This window comes from Neophocaena asiaeorientalis, unplaced genomic scaffold, assembly GCF_003031525.2.
Source record: "Neophocaena asiaeorientalis asiaeorientalis breed wild unplaced genomic scaffold, Neophocaena_asiaeorientalis_V1.1 scaffold601, whole genome shotgun sequence".
NCBI lineage: Eukaryota > Metazoa > Chordata > Mammalia > Artiodactyla > Phocoenidae > Neophocaena > Neophocaena asiaeorientalis.
Genome location: NW_020174793.1, coordinates 2264759 through 2281611, shown reverse-complemented (window position 1 = coordinate 2281611; position 16853 = coordinate 2264759). Strand labels below are relative to the sequence as shown.

Here is a 16853-nt window from a genome sequence, read left to right as displayed (position 1 = left end):
GACAACCTGTACGAAATACAATGCTGAAGCTCTAGTCACAGAAATTGAAATTCAGTAGCTATTGAGTACAGCTCAGGAATCTAGATAATTTTTTACAAACATGCCAGAGATTTTGTTGCTCATCAAAGTCTGAAAGATACTAATAGCTTGTTTGTTATTGCTGTTGCTTAGAAACACCATGATCTAATGGGTATCTAATTAAGATAATTTACCAAAGATGAGAACATAGCATAATTAGAATCTATTTTTAATATATATTAAGAGCATTTTTTTTCAGAATAAATGATTTTGTAAAGATATATTACTCTTTTTCATATTTTATTGGGTCAAAAGGAAAGATGTGTAAAAAGATAGCCCAACAGCTATGCTAGCCCATTAGGTAAATAAAAATTATTCATTCATTCACTTATTACAAATCTATAGTGATAACACACTAGGTGCCAAGAACTGTACTAGGAAGTGGGAATACAATAGTGAGCAAATTACAAGCACAACTTCAATCCTCCTGTACTTAAAATTCAGATAGGAAATCTACCCTTAATAGGAGATTCACACAAATAAGTAGAAGCCTTCATAGATTTCAACTATGATTGAGAGGTACATGGTACTATATGAATGTATATAATCTTGTGATTTTACCTAGACAGGGCAGCAAGAGAAGTTTCCTTCAAAGCAGTGATACTTGAGCAGAGATTTGAAATCTGAAGCCTAAACAGGTGTTAAATAGGCAAAGTGAGGAGAGACAAGAATTTCATGCTTTATGACCAGGTTACATAGATAATGATGATGATGATGATAATGATGATAGATAAATAGATAGATAGACAGATACAAAATAACAATAATAAATATAATGGAAATGATAGATAGGTAGATACAAAATAATAATAATATATATAATGATGATAATAATGATACATGGATAGATATAATAAATGGTGAACTTTACCAAATTAATTAGAAACAAAATTGTTTTTGAAAAAAATAATTAGAACTGTTTAGCTCTCATTTCCATCCTTAACTACCCCTGGTTTAAAAAATATATATTCTCATGGGATCAAGAACTGTATGAAAGGGTCACATAAATTAGGTATGTAAAAAGTAAAGAAATTTATGAACACCCTCTCAACTTCATGAGGAACATAATGATGGTAAGGAAGTATCTGAGGAAAAGGCAAAGAAAGATGCAATGCTATGTGAAGTTGAACTTTACAATATGTCAAAGTATGCCAGGAGACATTTTCTTGCATAAAGATAAATATGCTATGAATAACATCTTAAATAAGGGCATATCATAAATCTTCATAATTCTATTGTAAAGATGAAAACCTCACCAACCAGTTACTACTAGGTATTAATATGTAATGTGATATAGGAAATCTACTCACGTTGTTGACTATTACTTTTTAATGAAAGGTTTTCTCGTTATTTATATATGGCCTTTTAAATTTGATCTACAAAAAATGGTCCTTTGTACTGGATAGTTCATTGCATGTATTTAAACTATACATCATAAAAATAAAAAAATACTCTTCAGGGCTTCCCTGGTGGCACAGTGGTTGAGAATCTGCCTGCCAACTCAAGGGACACGGGTTCGAGCCCTGGTATGGGAAGATACCACATGCCGCGGAGCAACTAGACCCGTGAGCCGCAACTACTGAGCCTGCGCGTCTGGAGTCTGTGCTCTGCAGCAAGAGAGGCCTCGATAGTGAGAGACCCGCGTACTGTGGTGAAGAGTGGCCCCCGCTCGCCGCAAATAGAGAAATCCCTCGCACAGAAACGAAGACCCAACATAGCCAAAAATAAAAATTAATTAATTAATTTTTAAAAATACTCTTCATGGTCTGAGTTATCGAGTTTATTTTTCTGCATTAATATAATCTTTCAGACAGTAGTTAAATCTCTTCCCTTAGTATTAGAAGGGCATGTTCATGACTTTACTTCTGTGATTGCTTTCCTTTCTTCTGACGCATATACCTACATGTGTCTAGAAGTAAGAAGTGTCTGTCCCCAAGCAATATTTATGGGCTTAAAGACAGAACCAATTTAAGATACCATGGCATATTTGGTGTTGAATTTTTCATTTTAGTTTAATCAATTTAAAGCACAGAATTTGTAATGTTTTGAATTCCAACAAGTTTAATTTTTCACTTAAAACTTCTATATAAGAAACATAGAAAGTCCCCCAAATCAAATAAAAATGAAAATAAAAACTGAGTAGATTTATTTTTATAAAATAAATTTGTTTAAAAAATAACATGTACCAGTAGAAATATTTGTTGAATAAGCAGGTGTCAGAATCAGACAGGGAATGTGATGCTAGGTGAGAAAAAGAAGTTGCTTGCCACAGGGAGTCATTCTTAGCATTAAGAAGATGTTTTAAATAATTATTCCTCAAAAAGGATTGGACAGTCACACCACAAATTTCTAATGCCCAGCACCACCAATTGATGTCTAAAAGGAGAATGAACAATAATTTCACAGGAGGTCAGTATGCAGTTTCCTGTTTGTTAACATTAATTTGTCATAATTTGCTTTAAACAGGAAACACCCCTCCACTGGCTGTCCAGACTAAAGCCAACACCTGCTTCCACTCATTTTCCTTCTAAAGATAAGGACCCTTTTGATCTCGTTTTTCTGAGGAGGAGTTTCTCTCTCTTCTTCCTCATCTGAAAAATAATAGGGTTTAACTAGATGGCTCTGGTTAAACATTCCAAGTCTCTGTAACATGTTTAACTATTACATGAAGTCTTTAAGTCCTTGTTTCATGTCACCAGGATAAAGATAACAATATTAAATGTTACAAAGAGATATATAGTTTATTTGTTTTTCAACTATAAAGGTCAATGGCTTCTCAAGAGAAGACAAATTTCTAACTGAACATTAGGTCAGCAGAGTGAGTTGATCTGATAGCAATCTAACAGCAATCCTGGGGAGCCCTTGATTGAGACAGATTGAATTCATGAGAACATGGCTTCTGCCAAGGGCCTTTGTGCTTTATCATTTGCTCAGAGTCCTTACCATGAAGAAATAAACATAAAATGTGTCCATTTTTCTGAATGGTCTACTTTCAAATAAAATATTTATTTTAGTGACCCTATATAAGAGCACTATCATGGGTGTGGGAGAGAGGGGGACTTTCCAGATTCCTGACCATCTGACACTGGATCATTATACCTCAGTATAAAATTAATAAGATTTCTTCTAAATAACTGGCATCTATAAAACATTCAGACACTAGCTACAGCCACACATTTGTCATCTTATCTCTTATTAATCTATTTTCAAATATATCTTGTGTAAATTAGCTATAAAATTCTTTGAAGAGAAAATTAACTCCCTGACTTTAAAAAAAGTCAAAAGATGTTGAAAATATGACCATAATTAACAGGCTTTAAAAACAAAATTATTGATTGTATTAATATAATATTAATATAATTCACTCATAAATATATACAGGAAGCTAATTGCAGCCAGAATTCAATATGTAATTCTAAAAGTACATTTTTCTCTGTAAATAAAGCATTGTAAACCAATACTAATATAAAAACCATAAACTCATTTTCACTTTCATTATGGTTGAAAATTTCATTTAATGTGTTTTAATAGGTAAATCACATCACTAACTTTTTTTTTAGAAATTTCATGTAATGTCTGAAACATTTATATGAACGTATTTCCATACAAATAACCCCAAATAAGTTTAGTATTAGTTGGTTTTTTTTTGTTTGTTTTTTTATACTGCAGGTTCTTATTAGTCATCAATTTTATACACATCAGTGTATACATCTCAATCCCAATCACCCAATTCAGCACACCACCATCCTCACCCTACCGCGGTTTTTCCCCCTTGGTGTCCTACGTCTGTTCTCTACATCTGTGTCTCAACTTCTGCCCTGCAAACCCTCTCATCTGTACCATTTTTCTAGGTTCCACATACATGGAACCTCTGTATGACAGTCTCTAGATCCATCCATGTCTCAACAAATGACTCAATTTCATTCCTTTTTATGGCTGAGTAATATTCTATTGTATATATGTACCATATCGTCTTTATCCATTAGTCTGTCAGTGGGCATTTAGGTTGCTTCCATGACCTGGGTATTGTAAATAGTGCTTCTGTATCCTGCAACTTTACCAAATTCATTCATTAACTCTAGTAGTTTTCTGGTGTCATCTTTAAGATTCTCTATGTATAGTATCATGTCATTTGCAAACAGTGACAGTTTTACTTCTTCTTTTCCAATCTGTACTCATTTTATTTCTTTTTCTTCTCTGATTGCTGGGACTAGGACTTCCAAAACTATGTTGAATAACAGTGGTGAGAGTGGACATCCTTGCCTCATTCCTGATCTTAGAGGAAATGCTTTCAGTTTTTCACCATTGAGAATGATGCTTGCTGTGGGTTTGTCATATATGGCCTTTATTATGTTGAGGTAGGTTCCCTCTATGCCTACTTTCTGGAGAGTTTTTATCATAAATCGGTGTTGAATTTTGTCAAAAGCTTTTTCTGCATCTATTGAGATGATCATATGGTTTTTCTCCTTCAATTTGTTAATATGGTGTATCACATTGATTGATTTGCATATATTGAAGAATCCTTGCATCCCTGGGATAAATCCCACTTGATCGTGGTGAATGATCCTTTTGATGTGTTGTTGGATTCTGTTTGCTAGTATTTTGTTGAGGATTTTTGCATCTATATTCATCAGTGATATTGGTCTGTAATTTTCTTTTTTTGTAGTATCATTGTCTGTTTTTGGTATCAGTGTGATGGTGGCCTCATAGAATGAGTTTGGGAGTGTTCCTTCCTCTGAAATTTTTGGGAAGGCTTTGAGAAGGATGGGTGTTATCTCTTCTCTAAATGTTTGATAAAATTCACCTGTGAAGTCATCTGATCCTGGACTGTTGTTTGTTGGAAGATTTTTAATCACAGTTTCAATTTCATTACATATGATTGGTCTGTTCATATTTTCTGTTTCTTCCTGGTTCAGTCTTGGAAAGTTATACCTTTCTAAGAATGTGTCCATTTCTTCCAGATTTTCCATTTTATCGGCATAGACTTGCTTGTAGTAGTCTCTTAGGATGCTTTGTATTTCTGAGGTGTCTGTTGTAACTTATCCTTTTTCATTTCTAATTTTATTGATTTGAGTCCTCTCCCTCTTTTTCTTCTGAGTCTGGCTAGATTTATCAATTTTGTTTATCTTCTCAAAGAACCAGCTTTTAGTTTATTGATCTTTGCTATTGTTTCCTTTGTTTCTATTTCATTTATTTCTGCTCTGATCTTTATGATTCTCTTCCTTCTGCTAAATTTGGGGTTTGTTTATTCTTTCTCTATTTCCTTTGGGTGTAAGGTTAGATTGTTTACTTGAGATTTTTCTTGTTTCTTGAGGTAAGCTTGTATAGCTATAAACTTCTCTCTTAGCACTGCTTTTGCTGTATCCCATATGTTTTGGATTGTCATGTTTTCATTGTCATTTGTCTTTAGGTATTTTTTTTCAATTTCTTCTTTGATTTCTTGAGTGATCTCTTGGTTTTTTTTTTTGTAACATATTGTTTAGCCTCCATGTGTTTGTGTTTTTTACATTTTTTTCCCTGAAATTCATTTCTAATCTCATAGCGTTGTGGTCAGAAAAGATGCTTGATATGATTTCAATTTTCTTATGTTTACTGAGGCTTGATTTGTGATCCAAGATATGATCTATCCTGGAGAATGTTGCTTGCACACTTGAAAAGTGTAATCTGCTGTTTATGGATGGAATGTCCTATAAATATCAATTAAATCTACCTGGTCTGTGGTGTCATTTAAAGCTTCTGTTTCCTTATTCATTTTCATTTTTGATGATGTGTCCATTAGTGTAAATGAGGTGTTAAAGTCCCCCACTATTATTGTGTTACTGTCCATTTCCTCTTTTAGAGTTGTTAGCAGTTGCCTTATGTATTGAGGTGCTCTTATCTTGGGTGCATATACATTTATAATTGTTATATCTTCTTCTTGGATTGATTACTTGATCATTATGTAGTGTCCTTCCTTGTGTCTTGTAACATTCTTTATTTTAAAGTCTATTTTATCTGATATAAGTATAGCTACTCCAGCTTTTTTTTGATTTCCATTTGTATGGAATATCTTTTTCCATCCCCTAACTTTCAGTCTGTATGTGTCCCTAGGTCTGAAGTGGGTCTGTTGTAGACAGCATATATATGGGTCTTGTTTTTGTATCCATTCAGCAAGCCTGTGTTTTTTTGTTGGAACATTTAATCCATTGATGTTTAAGGTAATTATAGATATGTATGTTCCTATGACCATTTTCTTAATTGTTTTGGGTTTGTTTTTGTAGGTCTTTTTCTTTCTTATGTTTCCCACTTAGAGAAGTTCCTTTAGCATTTGTTTTAGAGCTAGTTTGGTGGTGCTCAATTCTCTTAGCTTTTGCTTGTTTGTAAAGCTTTTGATTTCTCCCTCGAATCTGAATGATATCCTTGTCATGTAGAGTAATATCGGCTGTAGGTTCTTCCCTTTCATCACTTTAAGTATATCATGCCCCTCCTTCTGGCTTGTAGAGTCTCTGCTGAGAAATCAGCTGTTAACCTTATGGGAGTTCCTTTGTATGTTATTTGTCATTTTTCCCTTGCTGCTTTCAATAATTTTTCTTTGTCTTTAATTTTTGCCAATTTGTTTACTATCTGTCTCGGCATGTTTTTCCTTGGGTTTATCCTGTATGGGACTCGCTGTGCTTCCTGGACTTGGGTGGCTATTTCCTTTCCCATGTTAGGGAAGTTTTCAACTATAATCTCTTCAAATATTTTCTCTGGTTCTTCCACTCTGTCTTCTCCTTCTGGGACCCCTATAATGCGAATGTTGTTGTGTTTAATATTGCCCCAGAGGTCCCTTAGGCTGCCTTCATTTCTTTTCATTCTTTTTTCTTTATTCTGTTCCGCAGCAGTGAATTCCACCATTCTGTGTTCCAGGTCATTTATCCATTCTTCTGCCTCAGTTATTCTGCTATTTATTCTTTCTAGTGTAGTTTTCCTTTCAGTTATTGTATTGTTCATCTCTGTTTGTTTGTTCTCTAATTCTTCTAGGCCTTTTTTAAACATTTCTTGCATCTTCTCAATCTTTGCCTCCATTCTTTTTCCACAATCCTGGATCATCTTCACTATCATTATTCTGAATTCTTTTTCTGGAAGGTTGCCTATCTCCACTTCATTTAGTTGTTTTTCTGGGGTTTTATCTTGTTCCTTCATCTGGTACATAGCCCTCTGCCTTTTCATCTTGTCTATCTTTCTGTGAATGTGTTTTTTGTTCCACAGGCTGCAGGATTGTAGTTCTTCTTGCTTCTGCTTTTGGCCCTCTGGTGGATGAGGCTATCTAAGAGGCTTGATGGGAGGGGCTGGTGGTGGGTACAGCTGCCTGTTGCTCTCATGGGCAGAGCTCAGTAAAACTCTAATCCACTTGACTGTTGATATGTGGGGCTGGGTTCCCTCCCTGTTGGTTGTTTTGCCTGACGCAAGCCAACACTGGAGCTTACCTGGGCTCTTTGGTGGGGCTAATGACAGACTCTGGGAGGGCTCACACCACAGAGTACTTCCCAGAACTTCTACTGCCAGTGTCCTTGTCCTCACGGTGAAACCAAGCCACCCCCCACCTCTGCAGGAGACCCTCTAACATTAGCAGGTAGGTCTGGTTCAGTATCCCCTGGGGTCACTGCTCCTTCCCCTGGTCCTGATGCACACACTGCTTTGTGTGTGCCCTCCAAGAGTGGAGTCTCTGTTTCCCCCAGTCCTGCCGAAGTCCTGCAATCAATTCCCACTAGGCTTCAAAGTCTGATTCTTTAGGAATTCCTCCTCCCATTGCCAGACCCCCAGGTTGGGAAGCCTGATGTGGGGCTCAGAACCTACACTCCAGTGGGTGGACTTATGTGGTATGTGTTCACCAGTCTGTGAGTCACCCACCCACCGGTTATGGGATTTGATTTTACTGTGATTGCACCCCTCCGACTGTCTCATTTTGGCTTCTCCTTTGTATTTGGATGTGGGGTATCATTTTTGGTGAGTTCCAGTGTCTTCCTGTCGATCATTGTCCAGCAGTTAGTGGTGATTCTGGTGTTCTCACAAGAGGGAGTGAGAGTACATCCCTCTACTCCGCCATCTTGGTTCATCAATAATTTTTTAGAATATTTTTATAATACTGTATTCATAACAACCTTTCAGATTTACAAAGATGTAAAAAAAGTTGTCTGTCCATAGATCTTAATACTCTAAGTTTCTAATAATGATGAGCCTTAGTATTAAATCATATGAAAATGTTTTCTTCATCTATGGACCTAGTCTTTCATTTTTATTACCAACCTACTCTACTCTTAACTGAAAAACAAAACAAACAAACAAAATAAAACCTGTTAACTCAAATATTTTGATTTAACAAAAAAAGAGGCTGTCATATTGGATCTTTGTCTTACATGATAATTACTTTATTTTAAAACTTGTTAATTGTTACACAGCATTTCAAATTCAAAACAAAACTCCTTTCGTCTTTCCACATCTCTTCTTCCTTCTTCTCCCTTCTCCCTTTCATCTCTTCTTCTACAGATATTTACTGAGGGACTAATATATACCAATTACCATGCTGAATATTCAGACAGATGGAATTTACATAAAAATAATTATAGCCAATGTAACAAGTGCTATAATGAGATGTCATATGTACCAATGTGCAACATTATTATTGCCTGGCATTTGTTTTTTGTAAAAGATCTCTCTCTGCCCTGGATTTTAAACACACCTGGGGTTGGAACCCTATTTTGTCCTCCTATAAACCATTTCCCCCACCTTTCTCCCACCATTCAACACAGTGCTTTCCACACATATACTAGGAATAAACAAATGCTTAGTTAAATAGAATATACTTAGAATAGTACATACATATCACAGTATGGAGGCATTGTTTAAAATAATGACTTTTAAAATAATTTTAGAAGTAATACATACTTATTGTACAGAATTAGAAAATCCAAGCAAGTATAAAGAATAAAATTTAAATCATTATAGCTTCAGCTCCAAGCAATAACCACCATGTACACTTTAATGCATTTCTTTCCAGTCTTTTCCTGTACACATTAGGCAAATTACTATTTATAAATTTATATTAACATATAATTTTGCATTCTGTTTTATTTGTGAACATTTCCCATATCATTAAAGTGACCTAAATATTAGGCAGTTTAATGGCTGCCTACTATTTTATTTTAAGGTTTTATGATTTAAATATTACATGATTATTGGACAATTAATTATTTACAGTGGCTTGTAATTATACATAATTGCACAGCCACAATCAGCATCCTGGGTACATAAATCTTGTTCACTGTCACTGATTATTTTGCTAAGGACTATATTTGGGAAAATAGCCAAATATAAAGAAAAATACTTGGGGATTTATTAATTATGTTGTAAGTTCCATTTTTTGTTCCAGCTGAAGTTTTAAAAAGTATTTAGAGTAATTATTGCCTATCATTAAAAGAAATATGTTTTTTAAGAGAAATAATTTAAATATTTTAGTAGAGATTTAATACTCAGAAAGGCAAATTATTTTATTTAAGTTAACTAATAGTTACTTTCCACAGTATCTCCTATCATGCCTCACATGTAGGTGATCATTAATTCTTTTTGAAGACATAAATGAATAGAATGGGTGAAATGGAACAGAAGAAATGGAACAATATGGAAGAACTTAATAAATGAATTATGCTGGTAATTATTCTTATTTGAATACAATAGCTAAATTTCAAGTCTTTTTTCAAAGCATGTTAAAGATTCTCCTGACAAATTCCCTACCTATGAACAAACTCTCAAATAAAACTATTTTGAAGTCTGTTCCAATTATCCATTGTTTCCCCAAAATTTGTGGCTTAAAATATCCATACATTATTTGCTCTCATGGTTTTGGCAGCTGACAGGCATAGCTAGGTTCTTAGCAGGGATTTCTCATGTGCATGTGTCTAAAGGTGGCTGAAGCTGGAATCATTTGAAGGCTTCTTCACATGTCTGGTGCCTGGGCTGAAATGACTGGAATAGCTGAGAACAAGTTGGATATCCCTCTCTCCATGGGATTCTCCAAATGGCTAGCTTGGACTTCCTGACAGAATGGTAGCTCAGTTTAATAGGACTTCTAACTAGGCAGCTGGATTTTCCCATAAGCATTCCAGGAGACATGGGATGAAGCTGCAAACTTCTTATGATTTCTCCTCAAAAGTTATGCTGTGTCACTTCTACCATTGTCATCTGGGTCAAATATAGGCATACTTCATTTTATTGTACTTTATTGCACTTTGCAGATATTGCATTTTTTACAAATTGAAGGTTTGTGGCAACCCTGCATCAAAGAAGTCTATCAGCACCATTTTTCCAAAAGCATTTTCTCACTTTGTGTCTCTGTGTCACATTTTGGTAATTTTTGCAATATTTCAAACTTTTTTATTATTGTTATATTTGTTATGGTACTCTGCAATCAGTGATATTTGATACTACAATTGCAATTGTTTGGGGGCACCATGAACTACACCCATATAAGAAAGCAAATTTAGGGTTTCCCCGGTGGTGCAGTGGTTGAGAGTCGCCTGCCGATGCAGGGGACACGAGTTCGGGCCCCGGTCCGGGAAGATCCCACATGCCGTGGAGCGGCTGGGCCCGTGAGCCATGGCCGCTGAGCCTGCGCGTCCGGAGCCTGTGCTCCGCAACGGGAGAGGCCACAGCAGCGAGAGACCCGTATACCGCAAAAAAAAAAAGAAAGCAAATTTAACTGATAAATGTTGTATGTGTTCTTATTACTCCACTGACCATCTGTCCCCCTATATCTCTCCCTCTCCTTGGGCCTTCCTATTCCCTGAGACACAACAATATTGATATTGGACTAGTTAATAACACTACAATGGCCTCTAAGTGTTCAAGTTAAAGAAAGGGTCGCAGGTCTCTCACTTTAAATCAAAAGCTAGAAATGATTAAGCTTAGAGAGGAAAGCATGTTTAAAGTTGAGATAAGCTGAAATCTATGCCTCTTGAATGTAAAGGAAAGTTTTTAAAGGAAATTAAAAGTGCTACTCCAGTGAATACACAGATGATAAGAAAGCAAAACAGGCTTATTGCTGATATGAAGAAAGTTTTAGTTCTGGACAGAAGATCAAACCAGCCACAACATCCCCTTAAGCCAATGTCTAATCCAGAGCAAAGGCCTAACTCTCTTCAATTTTATGAAGACTGAGGTGAGAGAGCTGCAAAAGAAAAGTTTGAAACTAGCAGAGGTTGGTTCCTGAGGTTTAAGTAAAGAAGCCATCTCCATAACATAAAAGTACAAGGTGAAGCAGCAAGTGCTGATGTAGAAGTTGCAGCCAGTTATCCAGAAGATCTAGCTAGGATAATTAATAAAAATGGCTCCACTGGATAACTTATTTTCGATGTACATGAAACATCCTTCTATTGGAAGAAGATGCCATCTAGGACTTTCACAGCTAGAGAGGATGCGTCAATGCATGACTTCAAAGCTTCAACAGGCAGGTTGACTCTCTTGTTAGGGGCTAATGCAGCTGGTGACTCTCAGTTGAAACCACTGCTCATTTACCATTCTGAAAATCCTAGGGCCTAAATATACTCTGCCTGTGCTCTATAAGTGGAACAACAAAGCATGGGTGACAGTATATCTGTTTACAACATGGTTTACTCAATATTTGAAGCCCACTGTTGAGACGTACTGCTCAGAGAAAAAAGATTTCTTTCAAAATATTACAGCTCAATGATAATGCACCTGGTGACCCAAGAGTTCTGATGGAGATGTACAACAAGATTTATGTTGTTTTCATGCCTGCTAACACAATATCCATTCTGCAGCCCATGGATCAAGGAGTAATTTTGACTTTCAAGTCTTTTTATTTCAGAAATACATTTCATAAGGCTACAACTGCCATAGACAGTGATTCCTCTGATGGATCTGAGTAAAATAAACTGAAAACCTTCAGGAAAGGATTCACCATCCTAATTCCATTACGCACATTTTTGATTCATGGGAAGAAGTCAAAATATCAACATTAGCAGGAATTCGGAAGGAGGTGATTCCAACTTTTATGGATGACTGAGGGATTCAAGACTTTAGTAGAGGAAGATGTAGTGGAAATAGCAAGAGTACTAAAGTTTGAAGTGTAGGTTGTAGCTGTGACTGAATTCCTGCATTCTCATGATACAACTTTAACAAATGAAGCGTTGCTTCTTACAGATGTGTTAAGAAAATGGTTTCTTGGGATGGAAACTACCTTGGCAAAAGTGCTATGAAAATTGTTGAAACAATTATGAAAATTGTTTGGGAGGACTGACTCCAGTTTTGAAAGAAATTCTACTTTGGGTAAAATGTTATCTAGCATCATAGTATGTTACAGAGAACTCATTCATGAAAGGAAGAGTCAATCTATGTGGCAAACTTCATTGTTGACTTAATTTAAGAAACTGCCACAGCCACCCCAACCTTCAGCAACCACCACCTCAATCAGTCGGCAGCTGTCAACTTTGAGACAAGACCCTCCACCAGCTAAAAGATTATGACCTACTGAAGGCTCAGATAATGGTTAGCAGTTTTTAGCAATAAAGTATTTTTAATTAAGGTATATACATTTCTTTTATAGAAATAATGTTATTGCACACTTGATAGACTATAGTATGATGTAAACATAATTTTATATGCACTTGGAAATCAAAAAAAATTGTGTGACTTGCTTTATTGCAATATTAGCTTTATTATGGTCATCTAGAAAAAATTCCACAGTTTCACTGAAGTATGCCTGTAGTCACAGGCCAACCCAAATTCAATGGGATTGAAAGAATAGGATTCACCTTTCAAAAAGGGAATGACCTGCACATACAAGGAGGAAAGAAAGTGTTGGTGGCTATCTCATACACAGACTGCCACAAAGTCCTAAACAGTTTCTTCAATGTTATGTCTATTTCTAATACATAATTTAAATGTGCCATTCCCCAACACACACTTTTTCTCTTTCTTTCATTCCTTCAACTGAAAGTACTCCACAATTAACAGGGAAAGGAAGAAGGATCTCTGTAATCCTTGCTTTCTTGAACAAATCAGACTTTACAATCAGATCTGAATTCAGATCTCTGCTGTGCCATTCACTAGCAGAGCTACTTGGGTGAATAATTTCTCCTCACTAGAAGGGATTCTCTGATACCCACTGCCTAGTGTAACACCTAACATATAGTAAGGTTATTGACTATGTAACTTATTTATTATTAATCGACCAAACTAGCTCTTTGAGATTCCCTTATGTCCTCTATGAAATAGGGATTATAATGCCCACCTCACGGTGACATAGAAATAGGTGAACAAGTTAATGTTTGCAAAATACTTAATGACTTAATACAGTACAGTGAGGATATGGTAGCTATTGGTATTATTATTACAGTTAATATTCTTATCTTTATTATCATTAGACTCACTCCTCCATATCCATGTCATTGCAGTCTAACAACTTGTTAGACATCTTCAGTACCTGGATCTCATTTATCTTCCACACCTCATCCTTAGCTACCATTTTAATACTCTGAACTTTAATTTATATTGGTGACACATCAAACATATTCTTCCATAAGTCCTTGACCTAATAATTATATTTCCCACTTCATTCCAGATAAACACAAATTCTCATCAAAAGTTCCCTACACTTAAATCACAAATTCTATTATTTTCTTCTCACAATTCCTTATTCTTACATCTTCCCCTCATAAAAACCTGGTTTCCTGGACTCTGCTCTTTTATTCTAGTCTGCCAGCACCATTCTGGCTTCACTTGGCTCTCTAGTCCTCCTTGAGACTATGGTCGTTTATACCATTGGCAACTTTGATGATGTCATATCAAATTTGTAAACTAAATCTAAATTGACCCAATTAACCACTTTTTCTGGCCCTGGTCCTGGCTTTCTAACCTAACTTTGTTGACTTGGTCAGTTCCACTTCAAAATTATGTTATTGAACCAAACTTGAACTCCAGGACTATTCCAAAATACTTATATTTCACTCTTCTTCATGTCTTTCCTCTTTTATCATGGGCTTATTCAGACATTTTCCATTCTCCTCTAGCTCCCAATCCCATTCTCACCCAACAACCTTTACTTTCTGTGGATAATTTTTCCTTCTTTAGTGAAAAAGGAGAACCTTCCCAAATGAGCTCTCCCAACTTCCCTTCTTAACATTTCAAAAGCTTTATCTCTCTATTCATTGTTTCTTCCTTAATTTCTCTCAGAGGAAAAAAGTATGCCACTTCTCATGGTTGTCCTCTACACATTTGCTCACAATCCCAGTCTTTTGTCACCTTCCTGATGAAATAGTCCTTGTCTTCTAAGTCTTGAGTCTCTGCTAGCCACTGCTGGTTCTACTTACTCTTGATAAAACACTCATTTCTCATTTCCTAAAAATGTCATTCACTTGGTGATGTTTAAAAAACACTTTGTCCATCTCATCGTCCCTTCCTTATTTTGTACTCAGAGGTCTTTACTGTCTCCATCTCTTTAGTTAGCATTCCACCATTTCCTAGCTCCTTACAGTCTAGGTCAGCCCTTACTGCTCAGACTTCATAATCCCCAAATCCAGAGAGCAACTTGCTACATAAGGACTAATTTGGAAAATAAAATATTTAAAAGTGGATTATATTTTTCATTGAAAATAAAAGCATCCTTGCAGCTTGCATTGTCCATATTTGGGAATAGAAAAATGTTAATAAGGAAACTGGCATTGTTCTTAGCCACTAAAATATCAACACTCTATATATTTTTGAATGTTATTAGAAATCCCTGTTTTAGAAGTAGTAATACAGAAGTATATTTCTCCTCATATCAGATCTTGGTTGTTTTTTGAAGCTGGAGTCTACGTGCACATCACTTGATAATCACTATTCTATACCAATTTTTTATGATCAAAAGGGGAATAATCTTCTCTAATTCATCATCCTCTCACCCTCACCAAAAAGTCATCATCATTATCATCATCTAATCATTCTTCCATGTCTCACTTCTAGTATATACTCTTTCTTGGTCTGAAATCTCATTATTTCAGAGCCTTTCATTGTTCCCTGTTTGAATATTTTTTTTTTTTGGCTGTGTTGGGTCTTCGTTTCTGTGCGTGGGATTTCTCTAGTTGCGACGAGCGGGGGCCACTTTTCATCACAGTATGCGGGTCTCTCACTGTCGTGGCCTCTCTTGCTGTGAAGCACAAGCTCCAGACGCACAGGCTCAGTAGTTGTGGCTCACGGGCCTAGTTGCTCCATGGCATGTGGGATCTTCCCAGACCAGGGCTCGAAACCATGTCCCTTGCATTGGCAGGCAGATTCTCAACCACTGCACCACCAGGGAAGCCCTCCCTGTTTGAATTTAAGCTACTTGATAGGTACATCACACTATTTGTACACTGTACTCTTCGTGAACATGAAAATTAGGCCCACACACCTGTAGGTTTGTGGTAATGATGGGATTGTTTCTGTTCCCGATAGCATTGCCTATCACTCTGTTGTTGCTTCTGTAAGCTGTGATTGATTTCAAGAGTCATAGTTGCTCCTGACATTCAAATCCTTGTATTTGTTTTTAATTCTATTTTCCTCTTCTATAAAATGCAATGCTAACTGGTAGCTGCCTCCAAGTACAAAGTATTAGAAAAAAAAAATCTAAACTATACTTAAGTTATCCCCAGAAATCATGGAAACCAACTTGCATCTCATTTCTTTTTTACTGTCAACGTTCATTACTAAATATGTATTTCATTAAGATACTTCCTAGTTTTGTTGGGTCCTTACTGGAAATACAATTTCTCATGGCTTGACCTTAACTTTATCCATTCCCTTTTGCTTATAGGTCCCCCAGGTCCACCAGGGATAGTGATCGTTGAGGAAATCAGTGAGAGCACAGCCACACTTTCCTGGAGTCCAGCTACTGACAACCACAGCCCCATCTCCTCATACAACTTGCAGGCTCGCAGCCCCTTCTCCCTGGGCTGGCAAACAGTAAAAACAGGTAAGAGGCTCTAAGGCAATGTCAGACACCAGAGCAGCTTTCTATGTCATGAGCTATATTTGCTAACAATCTTAGTTGGATTATTTTGGATTCTGGAAATTTTGTTATTTATGACAATATTAATCATTGTTGCCTTCTTTTTATAAAGTCACTTTGCTTTCTTCTTTTCTCATTTTCCAAGGAAGGACCACATCATTTATCTTTGTTTATTGAAATAACCTTAAACTCACATAAAAGTTGCAAAAATAATACAAAGATTCCCTGTGGGCCCATCCTTCACCTTGCCCCAATGAAAACATTCTACATAACAATGGCACAATGATCAAATCAGGAAACTGACATTGATACAATGCTATAAACCACAGATCATATTCAAATTTCACCCTTTTTTACATGCAATATTTTTAGGGTATAGTTCCATAAAATTCTATGAAATTTTATTATATCTATTCAAATCGCTACCAAGACAGATACAGAACTGCTCCATTACTCCAGTTCCTTGGGCTACCCCTTTAGAGTCATACATCTGTTTTATTTATAAAAAGAAAATCTAATATAAAATCACATTATTTAAAACAATACAGCATTTTAATGCTTACTTCTAAGATGTTTGCCTTCCACTTGCATTATTTTAAAAATAATTTTCTTCCCTGAAGATTTTCTCATCACGTTATAACTAAACTTCCCTTCCCTCTCCAAATGTGGCTGTCTGCAAGGATATGTGAAATTACACTCAGTTGATAGTTATCACCAATTTAGCATATTGGTGAAAAAGTGTACAGTATCTATAAAATGTAATCTTCAG

General features: G+C 36.0%; 1 protein-coding gene across 1 annotated transcript in view; it reads left to right on the top strand.

Annotated features, from left to right (window-relative positions):
* The window catches only part of CNTN5 (contactin 5), a 504363-nt gene that overhangs the window by 390243 nt on the left and 97267 nt on the right, over positions 1-16853 (top strand). The window contains exon 14 of the mRNA XM_024760353.1: positions 15890-16048. Coding sequence (XP_024616121.1) covers positions 15890-16048 — 159 coding nt within the window. The remainder of the gene's footprint in view (positions 1-15889; positions 16049-16853) is intronic.